General features: G+C 27.9%; 1 protein-coding gene across 1 annotated transcript; it reads left to right on the top strand.

Annotated features, from left to right (window-relative positions):
* The first annotated feature begins 446 nt into the window (after positions 1-446).
* On the top strand, positions 447-20,691 carry tsh (teashirt). Its single transcript, XM_075293735.1, has 3 exons — positions 447-1,234; positions 16,178-19,987; positions 20,351-20,691. Exons 1-2 carry the CDS (start codon positions 1,182-1,184, stop codon positions 19,047-19,049), a joined length of 2,925 nt encoding a protein of 974 aa, XP_075149850.1. The 5' UTR covers positions 447-1,181; the 3' UTR covers positions 19,050-19,987; positions 20,351-20,691.
* Positions 20,692-21,247: the final 556 nt, after the last annotated feature.

The following is a 21,247-nucleotide window of genomic DNA, read 5'->3' as shown; positions in this document are numbered from 1 at the left end:
TGTTACAAGAAATAAGAAAACAAAAAAGATTTTTATTTAATTAAAAGAATTAAAAATGAATATGAATTCATATCTAGTCAAATGCTATAAAACGTTAAATTGACACCTTACACAAAAATTATTTCAAAACAAAAATGGAAATACATTTACTTAAAAAATAAAAAAAACAAGACTGATTAAAAAAGAAATCCAAATACCAGTAAAAATTAACAACAACAACAAAAAGCCCCATTCATATTTCCAACAAAAACCTCAGAAAACTTACAACAAAAAATTTGTTAACAAAGTATACGTAAAATGAAACAAAATCAACAATACAATACAAATATTTAAGAAACAAAATATTATTACTAATAAAAAAAATTAAATTATTTATTAAGTAACTTAAAACGTAGAGTGCAAAAAATAAAATATTTTTCCTAAATTAAAATTAAAAAAAAATTGCTCATAAAAAAACATACTAAAAATATACAAAGTCGATGTAAACAAATAACAAACAACAAAAAAATCAAATCCTAAACCTTACCTTTCCACAAAACAAAAAAAATTTAACCGAATGTATACGATTCACTGCAATTATTAATTAAATTAAAATACAAAAATATTTAAAATAAAATTTAATGAAAAACAAATATTTTCTAAAATTAACTTAAACAAAAGGAAATTTTTTTCTCTAAATAAAAAAAAAACGAAAATAGTTTTAAACAAAACACACAACAATTATACGCGTACATAGTGCAAACAAAAAAAAAATACCCAACAACTAAAACAAAACAACAAACTATCCCCAACAACAACAATAATTTATTAAAAATTTAAATAACATAAGAACAAAAAAAAAATATTTTAAATAAAAAAACTTCAAACCTTCCAAATTAACATCCAATTCATCATAAGAAGGCAAATACAGATACAGCGTTTAGCATAATTTAATAATTTTGGCTTTAGTGATCATAGCCCAGAGAGCAAAAAAAAAACAGTTTTTTTATATATACAAATCTACCATAAACACCGTTCTATAATTTAAAAAAAAAAATATAAAACGGATTTTTCATTCATTGTATTTGCTCTCCTTATACTCTCGCTCTCACTAGAGTAAAACAACAAACTAAGAAAAAAATATATTTTTTTCATCATTAACTACAACCACCTCCACAAAATACAAAGAAAAAAATCTCAAAATGCTGCACGAAGCTTTAATGTTAGAAATCTATCGCCAGGCCTTGAATGCGGGGTAAGTCTATGGTGTCAAAATAAATCAAAAGAAATTTTGATTTGTTTTTTTCTATTTTTGATGGTTTTTTTTTTGTTCTATAAAATTTCTAAAGATTAGTAGCATCGTTTTCGTTCATCAAATTTTATTAATAAATTAGCTGCTAAGTGGGGGATAGCTATTTAGAATGAATATTAAGGAAAATATTTGGGTGGTTGGAAATATATAAAAAATTAAATAAACAACAACTGTGATGTAAATAAAGAAAAAACTTAATTCTTAAATAAATTTAATAAATATAATATTTATATAAATGAAATAATAATAATAGTAAATCTAAATAAAAAATTACTAAAATAACAAATTTTATAAAAAACATAAATAAATACAAAATTTAATTAAAATAAATAATTTTTTATAAATTAAAATTATTAAAATATTTAGGTGTTTGAAAATATGGAAAATGAAAACAACAGACCTGGTGCAAATAAAAAAAAAATATAAACTTAATATTTAAATAAAATAAATATATGTTATATTTATATCAAATAAATAATATAATACAAAATTTATTTAAAATATATGATTTTCTAAATAAACTAAATTTTTATTAATTTTTTGTGGTTAATAAAATGGAAGTTATTTCTTTAAATATATTTTTTTTTTTTGTAAAAAAAAAATAATTTTTGAAAAATGTACTTGAGACATTGAATACAAAGAAAACAAACATTGTTCAGATGTTTACCGGTAGTATGTAGAATTTTAGAATTTATTTATTTTTCACATGAGAAAATGAAAACTATATGAAAATAATTCGTTTTTAGTTTATTTGGTAAATAATTAAGGACAGGAAACTTAGTTTTGATGTTGGGAAACTCAGTTTTGATGAAATCAGTTTAATTAAAATCGTCGAATAAAATAATTAAATGAAATATATAAATATGATTTAATTTAAAAATCTTTATGAATGTTTAAATCATTTGGCAAATAGGTAGTTAATTTTTTTAGAAATTTTTTATAGAAAAAGCTATTTCGAATAAAATTATAACATATTTTTTGGGCACTAGAGAAAAAATTTCAGTTTAAATCCAAAATCTATATAAAGATAGAAAATGATAAACAAAAATCAAGATTATTATTGCAGATATTATTGAATTCAATTTGATAATTACGTGGGAAGATTCTTCATTTTTGTCTATAAAAATTTCAATGATTTTGAGCAAGATATATCTTTTTTTCTATGGATATAAATTTCCTTACAAAAAAAAAAACCTAAAAATACATTAAATCCAAAATCTATATAAACTTAGAAAATAATAAACAAAAATCGTGATAAGTATTGCAGATATGATTGAATTCAACTTATAGTAGGAGACTTTAATAAGATTTAAGATTTTAGACATATCTTTTTTTTTCTATGGATAGGTTAGGTTAGGTGGCAGCCCGATGTATCAGGTTCACTTAGACTATTCAGTCCATTGTGATACCACATTGGTGAACTCTTATCACTGAGTGCTGCCCGATTCCATGTTAAGCTCAATGACAAGGGACCTCCTTTTTATAGCCGAGTCCGAACGGCGTTCCACTTTCCAGTGAAACCACTTAGAGAAGCTTTGAAACCCTCAGAAATGTCACCAGCATTGCTGAGGTGGGATAATCCACTGCTGAAAAACTTTTTGGTGCTCGGTCGAAGCAGGAATCGAATCCACGACCTTGTGTATGCAAGGCGGGCATGCTAACCATTGCACCACGGTGGCTCCCTTTTCTATGGATATAAATTTCCTAACAGAAAAAAAAACATAAAACGTAAAACTTAGAAAATTATCAAATTATAGTAGGAGACTTTAATAAGATTTATTGATAATTAGGTGGGAAGATTCTTAATTTTTTTTTAATAAAAAATTCAATGATTTTGAGCAAGACATATCTTTTTTCTGGATCCTAAACAATATTTGTTTTTTGTTTAGTACATACAATTAATTTTCAATTTTTTATACAACTGTTTGGTGTCTGGCTTATGTACACTATCAAAGATTTAAAAAAATATATAGTTAATTAAAGAGTATCCTTCATACAGGTGCCATGAGTTAATTTAGTGTTCTTAAATTATATTAATTTAATATTGTTAAATTATATTAATTCTAGAAATGATCAAAAAAAAAAAAAAAACAAAAATCAAAAAAATAGTTAAAGAGTACCATGCAATTTGTTGACATGATTTGGTTAAATAAAATTAATTTATTTATTGTTTACTTTAATCATACACACGGTAGAAAAAGTTTCGTTATATTAATGAAATGTGTCATTAAAATTGAGCCAATGAAACAAATTCATTGATATAACGAAATTTTTCGTTATTATAACGAATTTTTTGTTAGTCAACGAAAAGTTTCGTACTATTAACGAACATTTTCATTGTCTTAATGAAAATGTTTCGTTGTATCAATGAAAAATTTTCGTTGGCTCAATTTGAATGAAATTTTCTTTGTGTGCAGTAAATGTATGATAAAAAGAGAAAAGTAGCATTGGTTGCTAAGGCCATCAGCTATAATATTTTTATTTTTTTATTTTTATTTTTTTTTAATTATGTTAACTCAATTTTATTTAAATTATATTAATTTATTATTATTTTTTTAAATATATTAATTTTTTTTTATTTATTTTAATTCAAAAAACTGTCACAACAAATAGTTAAATAGAGGCATTCAGTTAGGTGACATAAGCCAATTTATATTTTGTTAAATTACATTACATTAATTTAATTTAATTTAATTTAATTTAATTTAATTTAATTTAATTTAATTTAATTTAATTTAATTTAATTTAATTTAATTTAATTTAATTTAATTTAATTTAATTTAATTTAATTTAATTTAATTTAATTTAATTTAATTTAATTTAATTTAATTTAATTTAATTTAATTTAATTTAATTTAATTTAATTTAATTTAATTTAATTTAATTTAATTTAATTTAATTTAATTTAATTTAATTTAATTTAATTTAATTTAATTTAATTTAATTTAATTTAATTTAATTTAATTTAATTTAATTTAATTTAATTTAATTTAATTTAATTTAATTTAATTTAATTTAATTTAATTTAATTTAATTTAATTTAATTTAATTTAATTTAATTTAATTTAATTTAATTTAATTTAATTTAATTTAATTTAATTTAATTTAATTTAATTTAATTTAATTTAATTTAATTTAATTTAATTTAATTTAATTTAATTTAATTTAATTTAATTTAATTTAATTTAATTTAATTTAATTTAATTTAATTTAATTTAATTTAATTTAATTTAATTTAATTTAATTTAATTTAATTTAATTTAATTTAATTTAATTTAATTTAATTTAATTTAATTTAATTTAATTTAATTTAATTTAATTTAATTTAATTTAATTTAATTTAATTTAATTTAATTTAATTTAATTTAATTTAATTTAATTTAATTTAATTTAATTTAATTTAATTTAATTTAATTTAATTTAATTTAATTTAATTTAATTTAATTTAATTTAATTTAATTTAATTTAATTTAATTTAATTTAATTTAATTTAATTTAATTTAATTTAATTTAATTTAATTTAATTTAATTTAATTTAATTTAATTTAATTTAATTTAATTTAATTTAATTTAATTTAATTTAATTTAATTTAATTTAATTTAATTTAATTTAATTTAATTTAATTTAATTTAATTTAATTTAATTTAATTTAATTTAATTTAATTTAATTTAATTTAATTTAATTTAATTTAATTTAATTTAATTTAATTTAATTTAATTTAATTTAATTTAATTTAATTTAATTTAATTTAATTTAATTTAATTTAATTTAATTTAATTTAATTTAATTTAATTTAATTTAATTTAATTTAATTTAATTTAATTTAATTTAATTTAATTTAATTTAATTTAATTTAATTTAATTTAATTTAATTTAATTTAATTTAATTTAATTTAATTTAATTTAATTTAATTTAATTTAATTTAATTTAATTTAATTTAATTTAATTTAATTTAATTTAATGTAATTTAATTTATTTTATTTTATTTTAATTTAATTTAATTTATTTTCATTTAATTTAATTTAATTTATTATTATTATCTTGTTTTAATTTTAAAACCAATAAAATTACTCCATAGCAATTTAAAAACTAAAAAAAATATTTATATTTTTATAATTTAGTCTACTCCAAAATAATTTATTCGTTTATTTTATTTTATTTTAGTCTTAAACATAAATTTAATTTCAATATAGAATAGAAATATATCACAATCTTTGAGAAAACCATAAATTATTTTTTACACAACATGGCTATCATTTGGCTGTAGTCGTGATATTTCTCTTTTCTCTCTCTCTCATTCTCTCGCTTAGTCTCTCCCAGCCATTCACTCACCAAATAACTGTTGCTGTATTTAGAACAGAAACGTGACTATGTGGTTATCGGTTAAAAATGTTTAATATTTTTTTAATTTAAATTTAAATTTTTGATTTAATTAAGATAATTAATTAAACCAATTAATTTTTAAAACTCACTATTTTAAGAGTTGCATTAAAAACAGGACAGATGAACGGACAAATTTTATGACATTGCAAAAAGAATACAGAGAGATGGACATGATTCAATTGACTTAGAAAGAGTTTGGTATCCCAATTAGGCATGAGGTACACACAAAATAATATTATAATTTTTGAACTAACAATAAATTGTTGTTACAGAAAATTTTTAAGTTCAACAAAATTTTTGTTGATATAACAAAATTGGTTGCTAATGTGACAAAATATTACTAAAATCGTAATTGTATTTACAAATTACGTTGTTAGCTCAAATTTAAACATAATTTAAAATGTATTGACAATAAAATTAATTGATATTTTTTTGTATGTAGCAGTGTAAGCTGTTCAGAAATGTCTTTCAGTCTACGAAGAGAATTTTAAAATTGTATACCCTATAAAAAGTTTGAGCAATTAACCATTAACCTATCCAGTATTACAAAATTCGGTATGTAAATGTTATTGGATTATCCTATGGAATAACAATTTAATGGATTCGATATAAGGAAATAATATTTTATAAAGAAAATATATTAAAATGATTCCAGAAATAATAGACCAGGATAGTAGACAACTTACGTAATTATATTAGGAAGCTTAAATGTTAATTTTTTATTCCATTTGTGTATATACGAAAAATATTTTACTTTATTTCACATCACCCTGATCGGCAAAGCGCCAGCTCTTATGGAAATGATTATCATATTAACCATCAATGAAGAATGTTTGGCTGTTTAGCCATAAACTGGGATTAAATAATTCTCCTAAAAATAAATTAAATAAAACCAGCTTACCTTAAATATTTTATTTTAAAACTGTTTTCAGTAGTTTAGTCTTAATCTCCATTAATTAAGTCTATGCGTATTATCGTATTCTAATTAAAAATGTCAATCATTAAATATTGATGAGCTGGAGGATCATCTAATTTGATTTGATTTGATTAATCAAATGATCTCATCCGTAATACACATTGATTGACATTTCATATTAGAAAATTGAAAGTTTCATGTTCTATGTGCTGGGAATTTCAGTAATTAAAATTCACCAAAAATTCTACTCAAACCTTCATTAGCTATATTTGGCTTCTGGTATTATTTTATAATTTTAATTCAAATTTGTTTAGTTTTTTTTTTTTAAGACAATGTCTCCAATCTTAAAATGTTTTATATCATTAAATTTTTGAATCAATTTCTATGTCCACTTGGATAAGATTGAGATTCTGTGTTTGTTTTACTTTTATTCATTTTAATGAGCTTCTTATTATCGATTATTATAATTTTTTTGAATAAATTATTATTTATCAAGTTCATATTTTTAAACAAGCTTATTACCAAATGCAATTTTATAGAATGGTGCTAGTTATTTTTAATTAATTTTTCAACGAATTATTTCGTTCGAAAAATCTAGAAAAAATATCCAAGGTTTGCAAAGTACTGTAATGCATAACAGATAGATAGGCAAAAGAAAAAAAAAATAAAGAAATAATCATATTCAAAGCTAAGGGACCTCCTTTGTAAATTTGATTCTATTATTAACCTCTTGCTTAAGTTCTTGGTCCAATTTTGTATACAGCCTTTTTATAAGGTAATCCAACAAAAGAGATGAGTTTAAGGCTTCCTCGGTATCAGCGTTATGGTTGCTTCAATTTATTTTATTGCTCCTAATTATACAATTTTATTGTCTTACTAACTATTAAACTCTTGTAAATTTTTTGGCACTTTTTTTTTTTGTAAATTTTTTTGCCATCACTTTTTTAATAATTCCTTTAAACGATTTAAAGGAATTTGTCTTCCTACAGATATTTTAAATTTTCTCCAAATATTATACAGCCTAAAAATAATTCCATAAATTCTCTTCATATTTGACACTTTTCCAAACAATGATAGTAGATTTTATTTAGTAATAATTGTTACTATTTCTTTTTCAACCCTTTTATTATATATCTTTAGAGTAGATAAGAACAGTAGGAATATTGTTCAACTCTTTAATTGTATATTGCAAATATTAATTAATTTTGTATAGTGAAAAGAACACTATATGCGTTACTACATCGCCAGATAATTTATATCGAAAATGTATGCTAACCATTGATCAATGAAGGAGGTATTTCCTTCTTTTTGTCGAGCTATTTCCAGATCGACCCACTAGGTTTTATTTTGCGCTATTTGCTTTACGCACACCTATATTAACGAATAATTGACCTAAATAAAACTAAAAAATATTATTTTATAAGTGTTAATTATGTTTAAGCCCCTCTTCATAGTAGACGGGTACAGTAGGAATCTTGATCAACTTGAGTAAATTGAAAATAATTTTTGATAAGTAATTAACTTTGCATGATGAAAATCACACTGTATACGATATCATATCGCTAGATAATTTATATGGAAATAGTGTATGTTAACCATTGTTTATTAAACGAACATTTTCATTCATTTCGTCGGATCGATTTCAGGTCGTAGGATTTACTTTAAACCAATTGCTTTTAGGACGCAAAGAAATATCAAACTAAAATTAAAAAAAATATATACGTTTTTTAGAAATATTATTAATTATGAATATTTTCTCAATTTTCTTAATATATTTCTTCATAGTAGATAAGAACAGTAGGAATCTTGATCAACTCTTTAATTATATATAGAAAATATTTTGGATAAGGAATTAATTTTATATGGTAAAAATATAGACCGATAATTTATATGGAAATTAGGTATTCTAACTATTGTACAGTGAAGGGCTCCTTTCTTTCTATTCGTCAAAATCTATTTTTGCTTCAACCCTCTAGGCTTTTTAGCTATTTGCTTTTCAGAACCTAGATTAATATAAAAAAATAAGGTATATGATATTTGTTATATGTATTATTATTTGTGATTGTTTTTTCAATCCTCTAAACATATTTGTTCCCCGTAGATGGGAACAGTAGGAATCTTGATAAACTTCTATATAATATATTGAAAATAAATTAACTTTGTATGTTGAAAATCACACCATAATTTATATGGAAATAGTGTATTCTAAACATTGTACAGTGATGGGCTCCTTTCCCTTCATTGCTTTCGTCAAAATATAATTATGCTTTTTTGCCGGTCAACCCAATAGGATTTAGTTTACGCCGCCGTGGTGCAATGGTTAGCATGCCCGCCTTGCATACAAAAGGTCGTGGGTTCGGTTCCAGCTTCGACCGCACACCAAAAAGTTTTTCAGCGGTGGATTATCCTACCTCAGTAATGCTGGTGACATTTCTGAGAGTTTCAAAGCTTCTCTAAGTGGTTTCACTGCAATGTGGAATGCCGTTCGGACTCGGCTATAAAAAAGGAGGTCCCTTGTCATTGAGCTCAACATGGAATCATTAAATGTATTTCTTCATAGTAGTTAGGCCCAGTAGGAATCTTGATCAATTCGTTTATTGTATATTTAAAGATCGTGTTTTTTATTACCTTTTCGAAAACCTATGCTAACAAATAATTGCCCTAAATCTACAAAAATATGATATTTTTCAATAAGTTTTATTATCGGTTATTATCTTTTCGTCAAATGCCTGAATTAATTTCCTCTTAGTAGATAGGTACAGTAGGAATCTTGATTAATTCGTTTATTGTATATTTAAAAATCGTTTTTTTTTTTGTTTGTAAAATTTATTATACGCACACTTATTATGAAAATCTAAGGCCACATATTTGATGATATGTTTCCACATCACTATTATTAATAATTTTAAATATAATAAATTTCAATGTTTTTTATTATTTTCCCAATAAAAATATGTCCAATGCCTGAAAGGTCAATATAAAATTGTCATTTCGTCAGAATCAAAACTATATCAATATTTTGTGTGTGTGTGTGTGTGTTGGTGTCTGACAAGTCTTGTCAGATATAATAAATTCTCCACATGTGTCCCCTATTTCAATTCTTATCGCCTTTGGACTAACCTTAAGACATTGTATATTTTTCGTTATTCATTTTTTGTTTTTGGAATTATCTAATAATTCAAATTAATTAAGCAAAGTGAAATTATTATTGTGTCATTTCAAAAAGTAATAACAGCAGCAACAACAACAACATTAACATCATACCATAAAAATCAGTAATAACATGTGTCAAGGTATCGATAGGGGATGGGGGGCGATTGAGTGATATTTCATAAGCAATCATTGTTAATGCCATTCATTATAGAACATTCAAAATGAAATGACAGTTTTATTTATATATAGAGATATAGGGAGTATAAAATAATAAAAAGATCAGCCATATTTAAGGCCATAATTGATCTTTGCAAGTAGGCAACGACAATAAAATCTACCCTATAATCACACACACACACACCCCTAATCGTAAAGAATTTTAACATTAACACCACCATCAAATGGTAAGACAAGCAACCATATTTGAACTTTGTTCATTGTACCAAAAATTATTGGTAATTATAGACCATTTTGGTGGTGAATAATTATGGGGTTGTAAACCACATTGCAGAATTTTTTTTCTAAAACAAAAAAAAAAAATCCAAAGTTTTTCGAAATAAATTTTTATGCCAGAATGTTTAGTCCAAGTTTGTTTTTTTTTTCTAATGTCATAATTTCCATGTTAAAATGTTTGTTACATAGAATACTTAACATTGGTGGCTTTTAATTTATTGGAAAATAATAATAATTTATGGTTAACTCTATTATTAAAAATGCCATAAACAAATTACTTGCCCCCCTCCCCCACCTTTGATAATATTGAGATTGTCACTTTGGAATTTAAGATTTTTTTTTTTAATTTTGCGTTGTCCGTCCTTCTCTATCCATCTGTTTTGACTATCACCTCTCATTCACATTTTTTTTTTTTTGCTCTCTCTCACATGCTTTGCTTTTAATTTTGTTGATATTCGAATGACCTTATAACCAATAAATTTATTAATAGTTTTAATATAAATTATTAAACTTAAAATCTATACATTATTATTAGCCAATAGCAGTGATATTGACATATGATACTAATTTGCTTTTTGCTGTGAACAAAATAAATGATTTATAGCTCTGATATGATAGCACAAAAATGAATGTTGTTGGAACATTATTGTCGGGCTGGGCCACCAAAATGCATAGTCGACCACATAGTTGTTAAAAGCATTTTGTAATGCTAATATAATAAATAATAGAATTAAAAACAAAAAAAAAGTATATCGATATTAAATCGAGAGGCGTTTTCATATTGACCATTGATTTTTTATATAAATCAATAACAGTTAAGGTGGTGAAAAATCGGAATGATAATTTTTTTATGATAGTAGACATATAGATGAGATAAAATCAAATTCCAATAAAACCATAAGAGAACTAGTAAACGAACACAATGTGCCTTTGAAGAATAATCCTTAAGGTCTATGACCCTACAAATAAAATAAAAACATTAAGAATAGCCTTCAATTGCCATTTTAAATCGTTTTTTTTTTAGCAAGTGACAAGAAGCTACACTTGATGATACATATATATCTTACATCAGGTGTAATATACCACTAAATCAGTGGGACCCATTACCCCAGCATGCAGAGAGTAATGGGTTAATCCTAATCTCAGCTAAACTAGGAAACCCATGACAATAGAAATAACATTTTGACAAAATTTTCTATAGAAATTAAATTTTGACAAAATTTTCTATAGAAATTAAATTTTGACAAAATTTTCTATAGAATTAAAATTTTGACAAAATTTTCTATAGAATTAAAATACATACATACAGAAGGTCGTGGGTTCGATTCCTGCTTCGACCGAACACCAAAAAGTTTTTCAGCGGTGGATTATCCCACCTCAGTAATGCTGGTGACATTTCTGAGGGTTTCAAAGCTTCTCTAAGTGGTTTCACTGCAATGTGGAACGCCGTTCGGACTCGGCTACAAAAATGAGGTCCCTTGTCATTGAGCTTAGCATGGAATCGGGCAGTACTCAGTGATAAGAGAGAAGTTCACCAATGTGGTATCACAATGGACTGAATAGTCTAAGTGAGCCTGATATATAGGGCTGCCACCTAAACTAACCTAACAAAGTTTTCTATAGAAATAAAATTATGACAAAATTTTCTATAGAAATACAAAAATTTGGATACAATTTTGAAAAAAAAAATAAAATTTTGACAAAGTTTTATATAGAAATGAAGTTTTGACAAAACAAAACATTTTAACAAAATTTTCTATAGAAATAAAATTTTGATAAATTTTCCTACAGAAATAAATTTTGACAAAGTTTCCTATAGAAATAAAATTTTGACAAAATATTTTTAGAAATGGAATTTTCACAAAATTTTCTATAAAATAAAATTTTGACAAAATTTTCTATAGAAATAAAATCTTGCAAAATTTTCTACAGAAATGAAATTTTGACAAAATTTCTTATAGAAATGAAATTTTGACAAAATTTCCTATAGAATTAAAATTTTGTCAAAATTTTCTATTGAAATAAACTGTTGATAAAATTTTGCCAAAATTTACTATAGAAATAAAATTTTGATAAAATTTCCTTTAGAATTGAAATTTTGACAAAATTTCCTATAGACGTGAAATTTTGACAAAATTTCCTATAGAAGTGATATTTTGACAAAATTTCCTATAGAAATAAAATTTTGGCAAAATTTTCTAATAGAATAAAATTGTGACAAAATTTTCTAATATAAATAAAATTTGACAAAATTGTTTATAGAAATAAAATTTTGACAAAATTTCCTATAGAAATAAAATTTAGATAAAATTTTGAAAAAAATGAAATTTTGACAAAATTTCCTATAGAAATGAAATTTTGACAAAATTTCCTATACCCAGAAAAAACGGGCGCTAATGCCAACTGAACTTTATTTTAGTTCATGAAGATTAGTTGATTTTAGTTAAATTTTGCACACTATGAGTAAATGTTCCTTATTTGAATAATTTTTTGCTAACTTTATTGACGTGAACTAAAAATAAGAAAAAAGTTGTATATAACAATTTTACTACAAAATAAAATAGTTCATATTTTCCTAAAATGGCAGAAGTTTGCTTAAATTGAGTTCATAAGTCTCTGAAATGAGTACATTTTACTAAAATTGTATCTGTCTTGAACTTTGTACACCGCTAAAGACATTTTAACAATTTTTAAATCCAATTTTTTCATTCAACATATGAAATTTTCTTAAACAACAGAAAAAAATTAATTATTTAAAAAAAAAATTCTTCAGTTTGACAAAAAGTATTAACTTATTTATAACATGTTGCAATTAGAAAAATATTTTTATTAAAATTTTTTAAAATAAACCTACATTTTCTTCCACTTTTTTTTGGGTGTATAGAAATAAAATTTTGACTAAATTTTCTATAGAAATAACATTTTGACGAAATTTTCTATAGAAATGAAATTCTGACAAAATTTCTTATGGAAATAAAATGTTGACAAAATTTTCTATATAAATGAAATTTTGACAAAATCTCCTATAGAAGTGAAATTGTGACAAAATTTCCTATAGAAATAAAATTGTATCAAAGTTTTCTATAGAAATAAAATTTTGGCAAAATTTCCTAAAGAAATAAAATTTTAACAAAATTTTCTATAGAAATGAAGTTTTGACGAAATTTTCTATAGAAGTGAAATTTTGACAAAATTTTCTATAGAAATGAAATTTTGACAAAATTTTCTATTGAAATACAATTTTGACAAAATTTCTTATAGAAATAAAATTTCGACAAAATTTCTTATAGAAATAAAATTTTGAAAAAATTTTCTTTAGAAATGAAATTTTAACAAAATTTCTTATAGAAATAAAATTTTAACAAAATTTCTTATAGAAATCCAATTTTGACAAAATTTTCCTATAGAAAGGTTAACAAAATTTTCGAATTCTTTCTCTGGGTTTATAATCACCTAGAAAGGATGGTACTTTAAAGCTGAATTGAAGAAAATAAATCTGAAAAAACGGAGCTTTTCTCAAAACTCCAAGCTGAGGTTTTCATATTTATTATATTAAGTAACTTTATTATATTAAGTAACTTTCCTTTTGAAGATTTCTATTATTTGTTATATTATTAAAGATTATCCACAAATTTAATTAAACCTTGTCTACATTCTCCATATGCTTCATTCATACCCGTCTCTCCATCATAATTTTTCATTTCTTGTTAGTCGTTTTTTTTTCGAAAGCGCATATTCTGCAATGCAATGCTTTTGATACCATTGAAGTATGTCAATTTATTTTAATTGAATATCACCATAAAAAATGCGAGCAAACATCATACAAAAAAAAAAACCAACGAAGAGACACAACGAATAATACTTAATAATTGTATCGATGTTGACAAAACAGCTGGAAATCGTTAGTGAATCATTGGAGGTCATATATACAAGTATTTAAATATATACATGCATGTATTAAATATAAATTTAAATGATATATAGATGTCTCCAGTCTAGCAGTGAAACAAATTAAAAACCTGTCAAAATTTGCGTGATGGCGTATAGTTAGATAGCGGTTTGGGTGTTAATGCAAACGCAACAAGAGGAATTTATAGAGAAAGGGGTGCGGAATATTATGGAAAAAGAGAACAATTCTTAGAAAAGTTATTTACACTAGAAAAATTAAATGATAAAATTAAAAAAAATTCTAAAGATTAAATCTTTAGAATTCCAAAAAACCTTCTTCATAACTTCATAATAAAATGATAACGGATGGAGTTAAATCAGGAGAATAGGATGGATGGGTAGGCGGAAGGTGTGAGCCGTTGTGTTATAATTGGGGAAAGAGCAATTTTTCTTAATCAAGCGGGGAGAATCGGCTCAAGAAATTTACAATCCTGGTAAATGATATAGATTACTCCTCTAGAATCCCCCAAAAATATTCTTCATTATCTTTTCGGACCTTCACTTCATTGCGTACCAATGATCTGTCAAGTGTCAGAAGACAATGCGTAGATTCTCTTGGATGGAAAAGATAATTTTTCTTTGAACTTTCGTCGTCACATCTCTATGGCCATCAGCAAAGCATCCAAAAAAAGTAAAGGGTCAAAATTTGGTCAAGGGAAAACGCGTAAAATTCGCAATTTTTCTACAAAGGATTTAGCCTTTTTCGTCGATAAAATTTTAATAATTTGTACCAATTAAAAACATTAATTGATCCAATTAATTTTTGTGATTGATTTTTGTTTCATTTCAAAAATTTGTTGACTCAATTAAATTTTGAAAATTGAATATTTTTTTAAAATTCAATTAAAATTTTAATAGGAAAAATTTTGGTGATATTTTTTTTTCTCTGTATGTGTAGCTCCGGTTATTACTAAATATTCTCTAGAAGAAATGATTTATGCAAATAATTGATATTGACATAGAAAAAGATGATGACTCATATATAGGAATAGGAATCATCAACGCCTATATGACATATAAAAATCATTAAAATTATATCATTTTATATTTCTCTAGACACTAGACATTCTTATTTATATGTAAAAAAACACAAACCTTTGAGGCTTTTTATCATCCTAAATTCCTTTGATATTTTGCAATATTTTGTTCATAGAAAAAAAAACAAAAAACAGACAATAGCATTAATATGTCTCTTTCAGTCTTCATTGATCTGGGCTGATCTTTGGTATATATATTTCCATTTAAGCAAACATATAAAAATGGTTTATTACCATGGTGACAGGCACAGTGGTTTGATTGGATCTATAATATATTTTTGTATTAAACACCAAAAAACAATATTAAAAAAATATATATTAAATATGTTTTTTCTCTAATCCCCTAGCAAATCCCTCAATTTATCAAAATATTTTATTATTTAGTTTTCCTACTTTGTCCCTCTTCTCACAATGACCCCCTGTATGATGTAGATTTTTAATATGCCTGACAATGACAGCGTCACACAGTTTTATTCGCCATTAACATAGCTCTCTATGCTATGACTCTCTACTGCTACAGCCACCCTAGAGATGATGAAAACGAAGATTAATAATAATAAAAAAATGTTCGTTGTTGTTGTTTTTTTTTTTTACAATCATCTATAGCCAACACATACCTAGGAGAGATCTATTTTATATTTGCTTTATATCGCGTCGTCGTTTCGCTTGATTTGCATAACAAATAAAAACGTTGACATATTGTGAGCTATTTTTAAGATTAGTTGAAATCATTTAGTGGTGATAGAATACATTTCTCATAAGTTAATGGATTCTATATGTGGCGGCTGAGGAAAGGTGGTTGATACCACTCGCATTTATATTTAGTTCATTATCCATGGGAAGGGGTTGGTTAGGTAGAAACCAACACACACACACACAAAGAGGCGAGGGATCATAATTCAAGTAGGAGGTAGTTTGTGTTTTCATCTCAACTCACCCATCCTAAGATTTATTACCATACTCATATTGTGTTATTTTTGTTCTCTCTTTCAGAGCTTTGCCTACAGCCCGACCCCGTTCAACAGAGTCAGCAAATTCCAGTGAACGATGTCCATCACATGAATCAAATTCCTCAGAGAATGGTAAAGATCATCGTGAGAATAGCATTAGCAGTCAACCGCCTGCCGGTGTTCTTCCATTGCCCTCATCACCGGGTTCTGCTTTCCCAGCCATTCCAAATTTGCCAGCCCAACCCCCCTCAATGGAAGCCTATTTACATATGGTAGCTGCTGCTGCTCAACAATATGGCTTTCCCTTGGGTGCTGGTCCCCGCTTGCCATTACCCATACCCCCTGAGGCTGCAGCCGCAGCTGCTGCTTTTAAAATTCCTCCACAAGCCTCGCCCACGGCTTCCAGTAATCATTCCGAAGCTTTAGATTTTCGTACAAATCCTTTTGCCCGTTCTGGATCAGCGGAACCAGCTGCTTCCGATGAAGAAGAAGAAGAGGAGGAGGCCAATGATGGCAACAATCCTTTGGATTTATCTTGTGGTACCCGAAAACGTTCTGCCGAGGATGAAACTGAAACGGATGCTTCCTTGGGTCAGATACAAGTAAAGAAAATCTTCAAATCCGATAGTCCTCCTTTGGCCGCTGCGGCTCCTCCTAGCCAGCAAGTTCCTACGAATCATATGATGCCTGGAGTTAATCCCTATTTGGCTGCTGTAGCCGCCGCTAATATCTTCAGGTCTGGGCAATTTCCCGATTGGAATGGTAAAAGTGATTTAGTGGTGGATCCTTTGGAAAAGATGTCCGATATAGTGAAAGGACCTCGTAAAGAGAAAAATTCTCGTCCTTCTTCGAATAGCCAAGCCAATGCCCAACCGGTTACTCCTCAACCTCCAGCTCCGGTACAAACTTCCCCAGCTCCACCTCCAGCCAATGAGGGTATAACCAAGACTCGCCACAATATCTGGCAGTCGCATTGGCAAAATAAAGGAGTGGCCAGTTCGGTATTCCGTTGTGTTTGGTGCAAGCAAAGTTTCCCCACCTTGGAGGCCCTAACCACTCACATGAAAGACAGCAAGCACTGTGGGGTAAATGTTCCGCCCTTCGGTAATTTACCCACGGCCAATGAGCGACCTCCTCCACCTAATCAACCTCCACCAGGGGGCAATCATTTGCGACAGCCCCATAATAAGGGGAATAATTCGGGTCCCTCGCAAGCTGCCAAAAATGCATTCCAATATCGGGGAGATCCTCCCACTCCTCTGCCACGTAAATTGGTTCGTGGCCAAAATGTATGGCTGGGCAAGGGTGTGGAGCAGGCCATGCAAATCCTTAAATGCATGCGTTGTGGTGAGAGTTTCCGTTCCCTCAATGAGATGACCAAACATATGCAGGAGACGCAGCATTACACCAACATCCTATCACAAGAGCAAACTATCTCAATGAAGTCGACACCCAACTCCGGTCCGGGAGAGGGTAAAGAAAGCCAAAGTCTAAGTTCCGAAGAAAGCCGTACCCTTAGTGCCGTACTCACTTGCAAGGTGTGCGATAAGGCTTTCAATTCCTTGGGAGATCTCAGTAATCACATGGCCAAAAATAATCATTATGCCGAACCTTTGATGCAGTCCATGGGAGGTGGTGGTGCCGCCGGCAATCGCAAACGTCCTGCTCCCAAAAAGCGAGAAAAATCTTTGCCTGTACGCAAGCTGCTAGAGATGAAGGGGGCTCAAGATCAATTGGAGCATGAAATGGAAATGCAGAAAATGCAACGTCCCGGTATGGGACCTGGATCGGATAAAACTGAAGCGGCTCTCTTCGCAGAACGTATGCGTCAATATATCTCGGGCATCAAACCTGACGAGTCTTCCAAGAACCATATGGCTGCTGCAAATGTACTTAACAAAACCAAATCTCCAGATTTAATGGAGCCCAAGAATGGTGCCAACAAAGCCGCACCAGGGTCCTCTTCGGTCCTGAGTGCCATAGAGCAAATGTTTACCACAAGTTTTGATACACCACCCCGGCATGCCAGTCTACCGGCCACCAGTCCCTCCAATTCGTCCACTAAAAATACCTCACCTGTGGCTTCCAATATTCTCAAGCGCTTGGGTATCGATGAGAATGTCGATTACAATAAGCCCTTGATAGATACATCCGATCCGTACTTCCAACACTATCGCTATACCAGTAGTGAACGTAGTGCCAGCGAATGCAGTGCTGAAACCCATAATGATTCCAGGAAAATGGAAAATCCCACTCCAGAAAAAAGCTATGCTGAAGAGTCTGTGGCATTGGCTGCTACTAAAATGGATTGTGATATGGATATCAAAAGAGAAATGCCCATGGAAAAATTGGATGGAGGAGAATGTGCCACAAATTTGACTGTGGATCAAGTGCCAAAAATCAAACAAGAAATCAAAGCTGAAATGGATGAGGAGGCTGATAATGATGAGGGAGAGCAACGTCTTCGTGGAAGTCCCAAAGAACGATCGGCGGTTGAGAGTGTTAATTCCAATGGAACTGATTATTCCAACAACAATAATAATAATAACAATAACAACACCAAAGAATGTCACGAACAGTCGCCCAAAATGGCCACTAGTCCACAATCGCGTCTCTTGCCTCCACGCAGTCCCACCGACAGCCATAGATCGATGACACCGAAATCACCGGCCTCCAGCATTAAATCCTATGATGGTGGAGAGAAGAAATATCCCAGTGATTCGCTAAATGCCCTATCCTCAATGTTCGATTCGTTGGGCAGCACTACGAACTCATCGACTCACAGCAATAGGCCACAGCCGCAAAACACCTCTTCGCTACTCAGCGCCAAACTTGATTCACCAGAGAATCTGACCACCTCGAATTCATTAGCCGCTCTACGTCAATTCTGCATTAAGAAAGAGAAAACCGCTTAAAAACGCTCTCCAACTTATTTCGTTTTTATTTTTCATTTCTATTATGGGAAACAGTGTGAAAAACATATTTTTTGTTTTTGCTATAATTTCGTTGGCGCCCAACGTCTCGCTCTCGGAGTCAGCCGCGAAATTATGATTTCTGTTTTTTAATCAAAAAGAAGAAAAAGAGGACAATGCTCTTTTTTGCTGGCCACCGGAATACAAGCGTGCAGGAGAATGATAACCAAAGATCGGCATTCAACTCCCAGAAAAAGAAGGGTCTTTAATACAATACAGAGAGAGATACAGAGAAAGAGAGACATTTATGATTTTTATCAAACGATAACAACAACACAAAAATTTTGTCTTTTCTTTTACCGTTACACCAACTAAACAGGCCCCCTTTCAAGGGAAACCGGAAGCTCGCTTGTTTTTCTTTAAGAACCCCACACAACATCCAAACATAAAAAGAGTGTTGCTATTATGTTTACGAGAGTAACCCTGAAGCTATGACCGAGAGAGTAAGCAAAGTGATAACTCTCTCTCAGAGCAGGGTATTTGTGAGACTCTGCGCTAACGCAACAGTGAGAATGATGCTGTTGCAACTCGTGAGTATGTCATAGAAAAAGGCACACGAGTATGAATGACGTATGAAGATCGCGCGCGCGAGAGAGAGAGATATCGTGAGAGCAGAATAAACGAATGCGAATAGTCCATGGAGCAAACTATAGAAAAGAAGAGTCGGTCAATGACCTAGCAGAGATTTTTGCAGTAAAGAGAGACTGGATATTGAAAACCGTCTTACAGGTTTAAGAGAACAAAACAAAGATATAAAAAAACATTAAAAACACAAAAAAATAAATATTGCAAAATATGGAAAGGAAATTTAAAAATCCCCAATTGCCAAAACCCAATATGAGACTTAAATTGAATTAAATCTCGGGCGACATAGACACAAGGTAATTATTATTGAGAGAAAATTAATAATATTTAGAATAAACATTCCCCCATGTTCCGAAATTCGGAATCGCAAAAATTTCTTTGGCCATAATTTCTTAGCTCTGAAACTTTTAAACTTAAATCTTGGTAACATTGTTGTTCTCTTTAATGGGAAGTACAAATTAAAATTGTATTGGAGTTCGAGAGTATATCAATTTTTTCGTTGCAAGAAAAATAAATTCTTGCGATTCCGAATATCGGAACATGGGGGATTGTAATCGAAAATTATTAGAAATATTATTATAAAAAATAATTTAATAAAATAAATAAACCTAATTTTCAAGCTATCTAATATCTTGTGTTTTCTCTTCTTCTCTTTTTAGATAATTTCCTGTCATCTCTCGATTTGAGCTTATTGTGTTGTGTTCTATGTTGACCTTATACCCATTAACCCTTGGAAATCAAACAAATTTGGATACCTTGAAACAAAAAGCTTTTGTGATCTGTCTTAAGAAAATAAAATTCTTGCCATTTATCTAAAAACACTGGATATCATAGTCTGGATATGTCATCGAAATCTTGCCAAATTTTCGAAAAATTCAAAAAAATAAAAAAAAACACACACAAAAAATAATAAAAAACATAAATAAGGAACCAAACAACCAATAACATAACAACAGCAACAAAATCGGTACCAGATGATACAGCCCTTTTCAGGGCTCCATATATTTTAACAAAAAGAGATGAAATTGTTTTAAACAAAAAGATTTATGCCTATATTCATAATAATTTACCGACAGGAATTTGTATGGTAAAAGTAGGTTTAAAGTTTACGTTAACTTTTATGAATATGGGGGTTAGTTATTAGTGCATCGTGCTACAACATCCATCGAGTTTTAATGAGATACATGCAAGTGGCCTTAAAACAACTTCCACGGATTATAAAGTGATAAAACTTTATAGTTTCAGTGAAAGAAAAAACAAGTATATACGGCCGTAAGTTCATCCAGGCCGAATCTTATGTACCCTCCACCATGGAAACTTCTACTAGAGACTGTCATCCACAATCGAATTACTTGGATTGTGGTAACACTTGGCGATGGCAAGGTATTTGAAAACTTCGTAAGACCGTCTTCTAAATTGTAAGTTAGTCATACAGGGTATATATTAAACAAAAAAGTCCAATTAAATATGTATATAATTCAGTTTGACAAAATTTTCTATAAAAAATAAAATTTTAACAAATTTTTCTATAAAAATTAAATTTTGACAAAATTTTC

Source organism: Haematobia irritans, chromosome 2 (genome assembly GCF_050003625.1).
Source record: "Haematobia irritans isolate KBUSLIRL chromosome 2, ASM5000362v1, whole genome shotgun sequence".
In the NCBI taxonomy this organism is placed as follows: domain Eukaryota; kingdom Metazoa; phylum Arthropoda; class Insecta; order Diptera; family Muscidae; genus Haematobia; species Haematobia irritans.
The sequence above is the reverse complement of the archived record's forward strand: the minus strand, read 5'-3'. Positions and strand labels throughout refer to the sequence as shown.